At 33.8% G+C, this 13,496-nt stretch overlaps 4 protein-coding genes across 4 annotated transcripts; 2 read left to right on the forward strand and 2 right to left on the reverse strand.

Moving 5' to 3' along the window:
* The first annotated feature begins 597 nt into the window (after positions 1–597).
* Positions 598–2,579, forward strand: LOC115444208 (nucleoporin NUP42). Its single transcript, XM_030169890.2, has 3 exons — positions 598–890; positions 1,347–1,576; positions 1,765–2,579. Exons 1-3 carry the CDS (start codon positions 797–799, stop codon positions 2,473–2,475), a joined length of 1,035 nt encoding a protein of 344 aa, XP_030025750.1. The 5' UTR covers positions 598–796; the 3' UTR covers positions 2,476–2,579.
* A 456-nt stretch (positions 2,580–3,035) lies between these two features.
* LOC115444207 (U5 small nuclear ribonucleoprotein 40 kDa protein) lies at positions 3,036–9,332 on the reverse strand. Its single transcript, XM_030169889.2, has 6 exons — positions 9,082–9,332; positions 8,883–9,009; positions 8,505–8,708; positions 3,913–4,155; positions 3,576–3,754; positions 3,036–3,301 (listed from the first exon to the last, which is right to left on the reverse strand). The coding sequence occupies exons 1-6, from the start codon at positions 9,196–9,198 to the stop codon at positions 3,122–3,124; spliced, it is 1,050 nt and encodes a 349-aa protein (XP_030025749.1). The 5' UTR covers positions 9,199–9,332; the 3' UTR covers positions 3,036–3,121.
* A 68-nt stretch (positions 9,333–9,400) lies between these two features.
* On the forward strand, positions 9,401–11,198 carry LOC115454259 (nucleoside diphosphate kinase 6). Its single transcript, XM_030183004.2, has 3 exons — positions 9,401–9,839; positions 10,066–10,226; positions 10,458–11,198. Exons 1-3 carry the CDS (start codon positions 9,631–9,633, stop codon positions 10,601–10,603), a joined length of 516 nt encoding a protein of 171 aa, XP_030038864.1. The 5' UTR covers positions 9,401–9,630; the 3' UTR covers positions 10,604–11,198.
* Positions 11,199–11,236: 38 nt separating this feature from the next.
* Positions 11,237–13,474, reverse strand: LOC115454258 (enkurin domain-containing protein 1-like). Its single transcript, XM_030183003.2, has 4 exons — positions 13,214–13,474; positions 12,361–12,984; positions 12,080–12,244; positions 11,237–11,801 (listed from the first exon to the last, which is right to left on the reverse strand). Exons 1-4 carry the CDS (start codon positions 13,245–13,247, stop codon positions 11,641–11,643), a joined length of 984 nt encoding a protein of 327 aa, XP_030038863.1. The 5' UTR covers positions 13,248–13,474; the 3' UTR covers positions 11,237–11,640.
* Positions 13,475–13,496: the final 22 nt, after the last annotated feature.

Raw genomic sequence — 13,496 nt, forward strand, 5'->3', positions numbered from 1 at the left:
GAACTAAGTATTGTTGGAAAAAAAAAAGTCTTTTAGTGTTGGATAGCCTATTCATCGAGGAAGGTTATAGGCTGCAAGTTCCTAACCTGGGTAATTCCCTCGCGGGGAGAGGGGGGGGGGGAGGTTAAATCTGCTATTTCACGAGAGTAACGAAGAAACTAATTATAGAATCGTTTAAGTAACAAAAAAATAGCAGAGCTGACGTTAAAATCGCTATCACAGCTAAAGTCTATTAAGAAAAATGTTCCAAAAAGAAAGGAATTTTGTTCTTTTTGAGAGCCTCCATTGCGTGCGCTGATTAAACTGTTACAGTTACTCAACAATCAAGACGAAATTGTTCCTTTTAAAAAGTTCTAAAATATTACAAAACAAAATCTCTCGCCGTATCTGTTGACCGGTCTGTACGTAATAAACTCAAAATCTACCTGATTTCGATGAAATTTGGTACGCTGATAATTTAAAATCCGGGAAAATCGATAGCGGGACTTTTCCTAGAAAAATCGTTCACACGGGCATAGCCATGAGCAAAAGCTGGTCTCTACAAAATAAACTTATGACGAGGCTGTATAAACTAGAACTCTTTGCCATCCCAATATAAAAGGAAAATTAAAAAACGAAATACCGAACTATGACAGTTTAATGTTTTGAAAGTTGAATTTATAAGAAATTAATATTAAATTACCCAATCACAAGCAGTAATTAGAATTGGATATATCGACATAATAAAAAGAAAACTTTTTAACAAATTGCATAAATTCATTCTAACTAGAATAAGTTATAAGTAGCTACTTAAAAAATGGTTGTCTGCAAATTTTTTCAGCAAGGATATTGTCGGTATGGGCAAAGTTGCCGATTTGAACATATTTATGGCTCCAAATATTCATATCATGGTAAAGTATACAATTATTTTTAAAACTAATAAAGACTTATATTTTCTGTCATAAATATTTGCATATTATATATTTTTATCTCCTAATTCTTAAATATGTAATCAGGACTGTTCTATATTTTGTAAGTTGAGGCTATAGAATTGAATGTTACCCTCACATATTTCTAACAGAGAATACAAAATCGCCAATGAACTATTTCGTTCATTCAACTCACAAAACACGATTTTTGAATTAAGGACAAAATGTGAATATAATTATTATACTTGTTACACTCAGAGTTAGACTATATGAAAAATGTCGGCATAATTAGTTTATTGATAGTTCAGACATGGCCACACACACACACAACCACTTTTAATTTCATTTTGGTTATGGATGAATTAATAATTACATCAAAACATTACAGTGCTTTTACAATAGTACCCAAGTTTGATAAATAATGTTTTCTATATTCAGCAAACCCGCCTCCACAACAACAGTCTCAGCAGAACGTGGTCACGGATGAACAACTTCTTAACCAAGTGCAGTCAGACGTGTTGGCAGCCCTCAAGGGGGGCATGTGGATTCTAACTTGCTATGCTCCATTTAAGGAGAAGCCAATCATTCCTGGCTTACATGACCTCTCACCGGAAGAAGCCAGGCTTTTCATTTATGAAGCAAAGGCTAGCAACAACATTGACAATGCTGTATGTTAATTTTCGGTCATCTTATTGTGATGTTTATTTGTATTATGTCTGTTTAAGGTTATAATTTTTAGCACCTAATTGGGTACTTATGTTGCTTCAACCTTTTCTGTTTCTAATATATTAAATTAACTCTTCATCAACACATTGTCTAAAATTTTATTATACTTTTTGTCTTATTATGATTTCAGATATCCTACATTAACAATCATCTGAAAGAAACAAGAGATAAATACGAGCAGTTATTGAAGGCCACACCAACAGTTACAAATCTGTTGCGAAGTCTGTACCAAGGAGAAACAATAGCATCCCCCTTCACAAGCAACCAAAATACAGGATTTGGTAATCCTGCGACATCTATATTCCGAAGTGCTGTACAAAACACACCATTCCAAAATGCATCACCTTCTATATTCAACCAAGCACCTAATACTAGCATGTTTGCCTCGCAGACTGAAGCAAAAGACTTATTTGCACAAGCAGCCAATCAAAATGTCTTCCAGCAAAGTCAATCCATGTTTCCATCACAAGATACGGCAAAATCTATTTTTGCACAAGCTACTCAGAATATATTCAGTCCGAATACACAAAGCATATTCAATACTAACCAAGTGAGTAACCAGAGTGCTGGAATTTTTGCCACTGCCAATCAAAATGTTTTTGGTAAGCTAGACAATGCACAGCAAAATTCAACATTCCCGCAAGCTCCGGTTAATGTTTTTCAAAAGTCAGAGAATCCACCGTCCAATGTATTCAGTCAAAATGTGTTTAGTACGAATGAAAGTGGTGTGTATAGTAAAATGGAGGAGTTGAGCGCACAGGATCTTGAAGCTTTTAACAGTCTGAGTTTTAAACTTGGTTTTATACCTGAGATAGCACCTCCACGTGAGTTGTGCAATTAGTTTACTAAAGTTATTAGATTTTAAATATTTAACTGTTGTGATATAAGACTGATATGTACATTTGTCAGGTTTGTTGATTTTTTTTAATATATTATAAAATAGTATATTTCTGTTTTATTTCATTCTAGATTATATCTAAAATCCTAAGTTTAATAACATAGTCTTATGATAAAGAAAGCAAGCAGGTTAACAAGCAAAATGGTGATTGTTTCTTTTTACTTCGAGGTTTTATAAAACGACTATGTACCTATTGCTCGCGGGTTTGTCCATTTGGAAAGCCTCTCTAGCTAGAAAAATCCCCAAATTCCAGTATTTGTGATTTTGGCAATCTGTAGCTCCATCTGTATGACACCAGCGCTTTTCTCACGGGAGCAGATTCATATATCTTAATCCAAGACATGTAGGTGTCCAAATTTCATACTAATCCATTCTGTAGTTAATGCATTCACTTTTAACAAACGTTTGAATATATAATATTGGCCAGATAAGAAGATAGTAACATTGCATAGTCATATTTCACTAAACACCCAACTGAAATTGTTGAGTAATAAAACAATAAGTACAATACAATATAATGGTGTTATTATTTTATTAAAAACAATAGATCAATGTACAGTCACTCTCATTCTTTAATTTATTAAACTATTTAATTTTCAATCTCCCCTAGATATATCTGTTTATCACTAGAAGCAGAGAGTATAATGGGTTCAGTGCGGTGGAAATCAACATCATTCACAGAGCCATTGTGGCCGGGTAGCTTGTACACCACTCTTCTCGATGTGGTGTCCCAAATATACACAAATCTATCAGAAGAACCGGCTGCCACCTGTAAAAATAATACAATTATAAATTACATACAATAAAATATTTTAAAATTTAAATTTAGTTTGCCACATCTTAGTTATACTGCAAAGCATCTAAACACTACAGGGGGTTAAAATAATACTATACACACCATATTTATATAGATGTATGCTATTATAATCTCTGAATTTGTCATTAGCATATCATAGGAAGGTCCTTGTATTTCTTAATACTGGCAACACAGAACTTGTGTGATCTGTAGATTAAGGCCTATGGTTGGACTATGGTTATATTACCTTAGAGCCATCTGCTGACCATGCACACCGAAGCAGGTTTTTCTCAAAGTTGTGTTGATGGCCTGACATAAGTTTTACACATCTCTCTGAAGGCGCAAAAGGTCTTACGTCCCATATTCTTAATGTATTGTCCATGGAATTGGATAGGAGATATGAGCCATCATATGATAGTGCCAATCCTGAAAATACACATAACATGTTAATTATGATAATAATTCTAATTGTTTAACTTAGTTGATAAAATTAAATAACTAAAAAATATAAATTAACAAATTTTATTTTACTTGGGATTAAGATGTAACAATTTTTTATGTTGTTTATATATATCCATATTTACCTGTCACGGTATCAGTATGTCCTTTAACTTTGTAAGAAATCTGGTTATTTCTTATATCCCACACTTTAATAATGTTATCTAAGCCTGCCGATATAATTTTCTCAGCTGTATCGTTGAACAAAACAGCTGTGACTGGATAGGAATTGTCAAATGATGCTATAGGGTTCCTTTTTCTTGCATCCCAAAGTTTTATTGTGTTATCATCTGATGCTGAAACAAGTAGTTCTGGACCTCTCCTTGCTCCTGCAATTATTGAAGAATAATTTATTATTTTATCAACTTATGAGGTTTCTGTAGCTCTCCTTGACAATTTTGTGTCACACAACAATCTAAGATATGGCAAAATATTAACAATTATATTATCTTAGAGAAACATTGTGATCAAATTTTAACTGATGGTATGTGGGATTTGTATGTACTAGGGTGTGTGTGTTAATAAATAGTTCTTTTATGTTATTCATAAATAAATACAAAGTTTACAGAGTTATTTGGCATTTTGTTACTAAATTAAACAACATAATATTCATCTTTACTGTTGCTATGATAGTGCCAAGTCATTTTGAATAATAAATATTTTCACAAAAAGTCATGGTATTAGTTTTCTTTTCTTTGTTTTATAACTTTGTAATTTTGTGCAAATATGAAATGTGTGTAGGTGTGTGTGTGTATTTCTGACTGAGAGTGTGATGTTACCACTCCAACAAATTCTTTTAAAATAGCATTAGGGCGTGTAGAAATACTTTTTTTCAATTTTATTTATAAATAAGACTTTTTTTATTTCACATCAATGGTTAGAGTAATTTATGTAAAAAAATATTTTCAAGTAGAACAAATGGTTTGATTTATTAATGTAAGTACAAAAATATCCCTATAAATAATATTTATTTATTTATTTATTTATTTATTTATTTATTTATTTATTTTGAGAGTTTACAACAGAGAGAACACACATTACATTATTTCACATATAGCAGTATAACGGTAGAAGATAACTGTGTTTCTCTACTTACAGTAAACTACAGCATGCATCATAACTTACATGGTATTATTAATTTTGAATTTAAAAGATTATTATTATTATTGTTTTTTTTTTCAAATTAATATTATTTCTTAAATTAATATTAATTTGCATGGTTATTTTTGAAGTGATCCAGCAATAGACTGTTGAATGTAGGCATGGTATTGCTAAAGATATCTATGTCTTCCGAAACAGTTGCTATGTCATTATATTTAGTGATGAGTCTGACTAGTGGCGAATGTTTTCCTAAGTTGGTTCGATAGCGAGGAGGTTTGAGTATTGGGCAAGGGTAACGGGGAATTCTGCGGGGGACGTTAATATTTATCTTATTAAGCAGGTCGGGGCAGTTGATGTGGCTATTGAGGAGCTTATAAAGGAATTTTAGGTCTGCGATAGTACGACGAGTTTCTAAAGTGACTAACCCGAAGTGTTCAAGTCTTTTTGTGTATGATCTGACTGACCTTGCGATGTTTTTTTGAAAAGATAGGCGTTGAACGAGTCTTTTTTGTACTCTCTCTATTCTGGTAGTATAGATTTGGTAAGTCGGGTTCCAAACGGCGCTGCAATCTAAGATGTTTTTATTACATAGATACGTTATCCGAGCTCAATACTGGCAAGACGAAAGTAAGGTAACTGCCCTACATTCACTTAGTCAACCTCCAACCACTGTCGCGACTAGTCGGCTTACTAACTTTTGTATTTTTATAAATAAAATGCCTTCCTGTGTTTTTAGACGATGTACACATTATACTCCAACTGTGAATGAAAAAACGTTTCATTTTATACGTTAGTAATAAGTATACACTCTTTAACTTATTTTTTAAACTAATAAATCCATTTTATTCGACTGTCATGGCGACGGGGCGGCCGACGCTCGGGCCCATTCGGAACCACTCGGGCTCGCTCGGGCCGTATCGATGCGAGCCGCTAGGGCTGTGACTATAGTAAATACTCCGCTGTTTTTATGTGCAATTTTGTTAGTGTATGACGCGTCTATTTGTAAAATGTCATTGGCTGCAATATTCAAGCCTGCTCCGTACAAAACTGTTAAACAATATCATGATGGTATTTGGGTATTTAAATTCCTTTGAACATCGCAGTATAAAACCTAGCGAATGATATGCAGCCGCCACTATCGCATTATAATGGTCTGTGAAACGTAATTCACTGTCTAGTTGAATACCCAAGTCTCGAATGGTGGTTATTTCAGTGAGGCAATTTCCCTGAATGTTGTAGGTGCTTTGAATTAATTTCCGCTTTCGGGTAAATTTAATATGGTGGCATTTATCACAATTTAAAACCATTTGGTTTTCTGTACACCATTGGCTCAGGTTATCTATATCTTTTGTAAAAGTTGAGTATCTGATTCAGTACGTATCGTGCGTATGAACTTTAAGTCATCAGCAAACAAATAAGGCTTGGAATATTTAAATATACTAGATATATCATTTATAAATACGTTAAACAATAGGGGTCCCAGTATTGAGCCTTGTGGTACACCAGATGTAGCTAGAAAGGGTTCGGATTCATCTCCATTTACTACAACTGCAGCTGATCTATTGTCCAAATATGAATGACACCAGTTTAATGTAGCGTCAGGTAAACCCAACAACTGTAATTTGTACAATAATAATCGGTGATTGACCTTGTCAAAGGCCTTTGAGAAGTCGGTATATATTGCGTCTACTTGCAATCCCTCATCAACCGCAGTTGTTAGATCAGAGATGTAAGTTACTAGATTAGTGGTTGTTGATTTTTTTGTGACAAACCCGTGTTGGTTCTTAGAAAAAATATTTATGAAATCATGGTATAGTATCGCGTACACCAGTGATTCAAAGACCTTTGACATAGTTGAAAGAATCGATATTGGACGATAGTTAGAAACTATTTCCGTTTACCACTTTTTAAAAATTGGCACAATTCTAGCTTTTTTTCCAGATGTCCGGAAATACTCCCGAACTGAGTGATGTATTGTAGATTAAAGTTAGGGGTAGAGATATGGAATCGGCGCAGCGTTTAAGAAAGTGAGGTGGTATATCGTCAGGGCCAGTACCTTTCGTGATGTCTAGCTGTGAAAGTCTCTTGTGCACAGACTCCCGAGATATTAATAAGTTATTACCGTCCAAAGTACCAACAGTAAAATCAGTAGCCTTACGGAGGTAGTTATCGCTATCAGAAGATTCATATACTGAAGAAAACTGTTTAGCAAATAGATCGGAGATTTCCTTACTATTAAAAGCTTCCTCATCATCAAGGGTCATCATAGATGGATAGGTAGTGTCATTTTTCCTGAGGTTCTTTATATGCGTCCAGAAGTACTTCGGGTGTCTTTTTATTGCTTGCTCAATTCTGTCTATATAATCTTTATAGCATGACCGTATAAGCTTGTCACAGTCTTTTCTTGCATAGTTAAAATCAATAATATCTAACGGATTTTTGTATTTCTTTATCTTGGTATGTAGCTTATGTTTATGTCTTAATAATTTGATCAATTTAAATGAGTACCAAGGGGGGTATTTGTTCCGATAGTGAATAGTTTGGGGGACGTGCTTCATAATAATGTTTCTAACTATTGTGTAAAATTTATCAACCATTGCATTGACGTCGATACACCCATTGAACTCGTTAGTCCAGTTAATATGATCCAGAGACTCCGAAATAACATTGTAGTCAGCCTTATAGTAATTATATTTTTTTGTTGCTTTAGCTTTAAGTTTACTCGTAATTTCTAGCTTAAGTGTAATTTCAATTGGTGGGTGATAGTTATCAACTTCTCTTATAGGATGTAAGCTTCTGTTAACCCTTATTTGGTCGAGATTGGACAAGACTAAGTCCAAAATTTTATCGTTACTATTTTTTATGTGGTTAAATTGATGTAAGTTGTTAAATGCCATGAAGTCGGCTAAAAGATCGATAACGTGGCTATTGCCACTGCTTGATGTTATTGTAAAACCATGTGTACCACTTGGTGCCCACGTGATACCACTCAAGTTAAAGTCCCCAACTATAAATGTATAATTGCTATCGTTGTGACCAACTTTATTACAGTTTTCTAGGTAATGTTCAAGAGTTTCTTTTCGTACTGGTGGAGGTAAATAGACGGCACCTAGTTTAAGTGTCTTGCACTTACTGTTTGAAGAAGTTTCAATAATAACCCATAAATCTTCGCAATCACTTTTCCAATCGAACATACAGCGTGATTTTAGTTTATTAGTTACTGCCAATAATAATATCAGTCCTGTATTAGATACTGTCCCTCTGTTGGGCACGGGCCTCTACTACTGAGAGGGATTAGGCCTTAGTCCACCACGCAGGCCTAGTGTGGATTGGACTTCACACACCTTCGAAATTCCTATAGAGAACTTCTCAGGTGTACAGGTTTCCTTTTCCTTCACTGTTAAAACAAGATAATTCACAAAGTATACACACATGATTTTAGAAAAGTCAGAGGTGTGTGGCGCCTTTGGGTTTTGAACTTGCGGACATTTGTCTCGGCAGTCCATTCCACAACCAACTAGGCTATCGCCGCTTCCATTCTAAAAATAACCCTATAAATGATAAGTACAAAAATTACCTGACACAGAGTTAACAAAGCTGGCATGTCCTTTTAATTTCTTTATCCGTGTGCCAGTGGGCACATCCCACACTGCAACAGTAGTGTCTGTAGCACAAGTGTACAAATGAGAGCCGTCCGGTGAGAAACAGAGCTCCATTACTGCTCCCGTGTGGCCCTTCATCACCATCACATTCTCACACTGACCGTATACATTCCAGAGGTCTGAAACATGAATAGATTCATTATTGTATAACATTTAAATCAAATCAATACTGTTGATTGTTTAGGTTTAAAATTTCTTATTGCAATCATTATTGTTTCTATATCATGCGTGCTAATAATACAATTGACTATTCAGTGGAAAAATTGTGGGAAGAATTATTTACATGTACTTACAAATTTGTCTATCAAACCCTGCAGACGCCAAGTGTTTGCCTTCGGGGTGAAATTTTGCCGTAAATATCTCCCCTTGATGCCCTTCCAACAACATTATTGGTGCATAAAGGTTCGATGTTCGTGGGACCTATAAATAGAGATCAATTTTTGTTTTCATTCTATAAAAACTTTACATTGTTATGAATAATGTAATACGTACCGACGAAGTCACTACAGCTTTTTCTCTAGTGCCTATAACAGAAATCTCGTGGCGAGTCCTCTTGCTTGGAACGACAGCTAAGTCGTCAGCTTTCCTTTTTATCTCCATTTCTGGCATTTTAGTGTAGAAAAATCTGAATATTTACTATTTTCAACTAAATTCTAACCTAACGCGGATTTGTTTTGTAGTGAACACTGAACAGATAAGAAAAATAAAAAATATAATTTCACAAGTTTGTTTGTTTATGGCTAATTTATGAATGAGCTGAAACACTATAGAGATTGTCAGTAAAATGTGACGAATTGAGGCCCGATAATAATACTATTATTTTTTATATTTATATGTTTTGTTCATATTTTTACTATTTTTATTTAGTCACTAAGATTATTTACTATTTTTCTTGGCTGTATATTAATGATTCCATCACTTATTTTCTTTGTAGGAACAATTATCAATTAGAAAACAACTATTGTCAACAAATGTCTGTGATTAGCGAATTTTTCATAATTTCCGAAGTAAAATCATGACTGAAAATAGATAAATTCTACAATGCAGAAATTAGAACTAACGCTAGCAATTATAAAGCCCCACGCAATAAAAAATCCAGTAGCTCTTTCATATATAAGAAATGTTATCAAAAATAAATTCGTTGTTATTAGAACGAAAAGACTATCCCTGGATACAGAAACTGCGGGAAAATTTTACAAGGAACATGTTGGGAAATTCTTTTACAACCGTTTAATTACTTTTATGTCCAGGTGAGACGTTGACCAATACATAATCTTTCCGCTTAGGTTATTTTGTCCTTGTGCGTTTAACGCTATATTCAACAGTAGGCAAAAAATACATACGTATCTATTGTAGCTATGTAAGTAGGAAAATAGCTCTTTCGATTCTCATAATCATTTTGTAAGTAATTAACATATTGCCTAACTGATTCAATCATTTTAGTTTTTTATACTCTCTTAATTACTTGTTTTTCAGTGGCTGCATAGATCTGCATATAATGGGGCATACCGACGCCATAAGATTGTGGCGACACATGCTAGGTCCCACCAGTGTGTACAAGGGCCAATTCCAGGAACCATACTGCCTCCGAGGAATGTTTGGCATCTCAGACACTAGGAATGTGGCTCATGGATCAGGTGTGTGTAAAATTTAATAAGTCTGTTTACTAATAGCAATTACTGTTAAGTTTTAGTAACCAGTATAGGACAATTTATTGCTGTTCCAATCATCTGCTTCTCATTTTAGACTTTCACACACCTCTTAGATTGTTAATATTGTATTAATAAATTGTCAATGGTTAACACATTAAGTGAAAGTTTTAATCATTAAAAACACAAGTCTCAAAATAATTTGCTTGTTTTTTCCAGATTCACCGCAGTCAGCCGAAAGGGAAATAAAGTTCTTCTTTCCTGATTTCTCGTTCCACAACTGGCACAATAATGATGAAGTGTGGTACAGAAAAGGGCCTATTATTTTTAACGATCATATGTTCCAACATGTACGAAAACTTTAATTTATTATAGCCACCAAAGCATGAAATAGATATTTCTTATTATTTAATTTAAATATTTTGTTTATATTTTGTATAAGTGAGTTGTTAAGATTATTTGTATGCAGCCTTCAATCAACAATATCATTGATTGAAGCATGCAGCATTATTTATATAATGAATAATGTGTGTTAAGTTATAACTATAGTCAAATTTGTTGAGTAGATAATGAATTTCCAATGCAATTAAGTTTATTATACATAGAAAATAACACTATAACATTAAATATTCATTAACCAGTTTTATGTGGCATAAAAAGTTATGGTAATATAGAATTCTAGGTAAATTTGTATCTGTAACTAAAAATGAATTCTTTGGGGGATACTATACCATACTACAGTTTCAGATAAACATACTTAGCAAGTTTAATTGATTGATTTACAATATCTTCCAAGTGTCATTAGGTAGTACTTTGCATGTTATTTGGCTATTGAAAGATTTGTTAAAGTAGCAGCATAATAAATAAAATATAGCACAATATTAATGTTACCTTAGTTATGTAAAAGTTAATTTGAATTTGATTCAAATTGTTACAGAAATATAATTTCATAAAATTCAACAGTTGTATCATTTTACCCAATGAATTAAATCAGAGGAATAACTCAATAGTTGTATTTAAATCTCCAAAAACGCTATAGAAACCACTGTAAACAGTACAAATATATGTTATATTAATTACAACAAATTACCAACATACATTATACTAATGCAACCTGACTAAAAACTAGTTGTGGGACACACACAGGACAATTTACTCACAAGACCATAGACAATGTTTTGTTCAATTGTAGTTTGTAGTCAGGTCACGAAATTAACTTAAGGACTTGAGATCACAAAAATTTGATTTCTTTGTACACAAAATTTTGACTTTAAATGGACGGAGTGCAACTGCAGAACCATGGAATACCTCAGATTACAGAGGATCTTAGGCCAAAATATCACCAAAAACAATATGGCATATGTCTACCACTCCTTACAAAACTCAGTGTATGGAAAGAATTTCACTCTCCAATTTTCACAAACACTTTTGGTCTGGAAAAAACCTTGATTCCTTCTTCCAGCTTTGCCAATTGTTTTTCAAGCTCCATTTTTCTGTTCCTCATTTTCAGTGTGTCAGTCTTTACTGGTAATTTGTTTAATTCGCTAACCAATTCTGCAAAACCTGTAATTTCAATACACAGTAAATACCACTCAATAAAAACAACACCTGTAAATCAGTAAATTTATTTGTTTGTAAACTCTGTCTAAAATAGGCCAGTTAATTATATAATTTTACTTAATTTGCATATATTTTGATGTTACATATGCTGTTATCACGAAGCTATACAGGCTTCAAAGGCTGGAAGTTACCTATAATTCCTATGAATTTTAATTGCCAGTTTTCTACATTATCTACTGGTGTATTGACCATCTCTATCTTAAAAATATGGGGCTACATACTATTTCTGAGCATTCTCAGTGTTTCTTTCCGTTCCGTATCAGGCAAAGTTACATGTCCAGGGGGGCAGCTGGTGTGTTCATCATCAACAGTGGCGCCCTCTGCCTCCTTCTGTATTTGCTCCTTGCGCTCACGAAGGTATTTCGGTAATACTCCTTTTTGGTAGCCTGAAATTTTTTAAACAGACAGGAATAGACAAACAGATGATGTATCTTGCAATCTTACCACTAATCATCTACGCAAGACTATATAATAGAATAATACTTATTATTTATCCCATTACCTGATGGCAAGTAAGGGTCTTTGGCATCTTTCCTTTCCAATATTGCATTAAGTCGACTGCGGTTTCTTTCATTGTCAAGGAGATTGTCACCGGCGCGTCTCGGCGTTTGTGAAGGTGGTGGGCTGCTGTGTTGTCCTGTATCCCCACTTGCTTTCAATTTAACATCACTCTCCTCAACATCATTTTTAGGGTACAGAACAGTAAGTTTAGCACTTTCGGCAAGTCTTTGTGCAAGATTTGATTCAATTGTCTGGCAGCCAACATCCCTTAGGCGTCCAGATGATTCTGAAGACTTTAAGTCTTCATCTGGAGAGTCCTCTACTGGCTTTGTTTGTCTCATTTCTTTCCGTTTCAAGAATTCAGCCATGTCACCCTTCTTTAATCTCACATCTGTGTGCTTTTTTCTAGAATTTGTCAAGCTTGTCTTGCCAACGTTAAGTGTAACTTTACCGCTTTTAGTTGACGGTGAAGATTTTACTTGGCTGAGAGAGCTGCCGGCCGTGTTGGATAAGCGCGGAGCGTTTAAATTTTTTATCGGATACTTTGGTTCCTTTGGCGATTTACCTTGAATAAATTTTAGTTGTTTCATATTTTCTCTGATGAAATTTTTTTTTTGTTCTTTCTCTGAAACAACGAAAAGATTTCTGAATTCATTGAAATAGAAAATTATATTACGATTGTTTAATGTGGTGGATTATTTAAATTTTTGTCATAAATTTGATATTTTGAGAATGTTCAGCTTCATGCTATTTTGCATTATAATTTTTAGTAAATCTACATAACAAATAGTTAATAGCACAATTTACTGTGTTAAGAATCTAAGTTTTTACATTTGTTTTATTTTAAAACTTACTTGGTTCAGGGAATATTCCCTTCAGTGTATACATAGTTGATATCAAACGTAAACAAATCCGCAACGTAAATACACACTCATTCTTTAGAGTTCAATAAAAACGACACTTTCCTAATGTATGTGAACGTACATAGTTTTTTCACTTTATATATTTTTTCCAAGATAAAATATTTGCAGATTTGCGTTCGGTTTTTGTCACTTTTTTCAAACGGCCGTCAACGTCAAAAGTGGTTGTTTATGGTTTTGTTTCTGGCCACTTTTTGTATTTGATTGTCAACTGTAA

This window comes from Manduca sexta, chromosome 10 (assembly GCF_014839805.1).
Source record: "Manduca sexta isolate Smith_Timp_Sample1 chromosome 10, JHU_Msex_v1.0, whole genome shotgun sequence".
Classification (NCBI taxonomy): Eukaryota; Metazoa; Arthropoda; class Insecta; order Lepidoptera; family Sphingidae; genus Manduca; species Manduca sexta.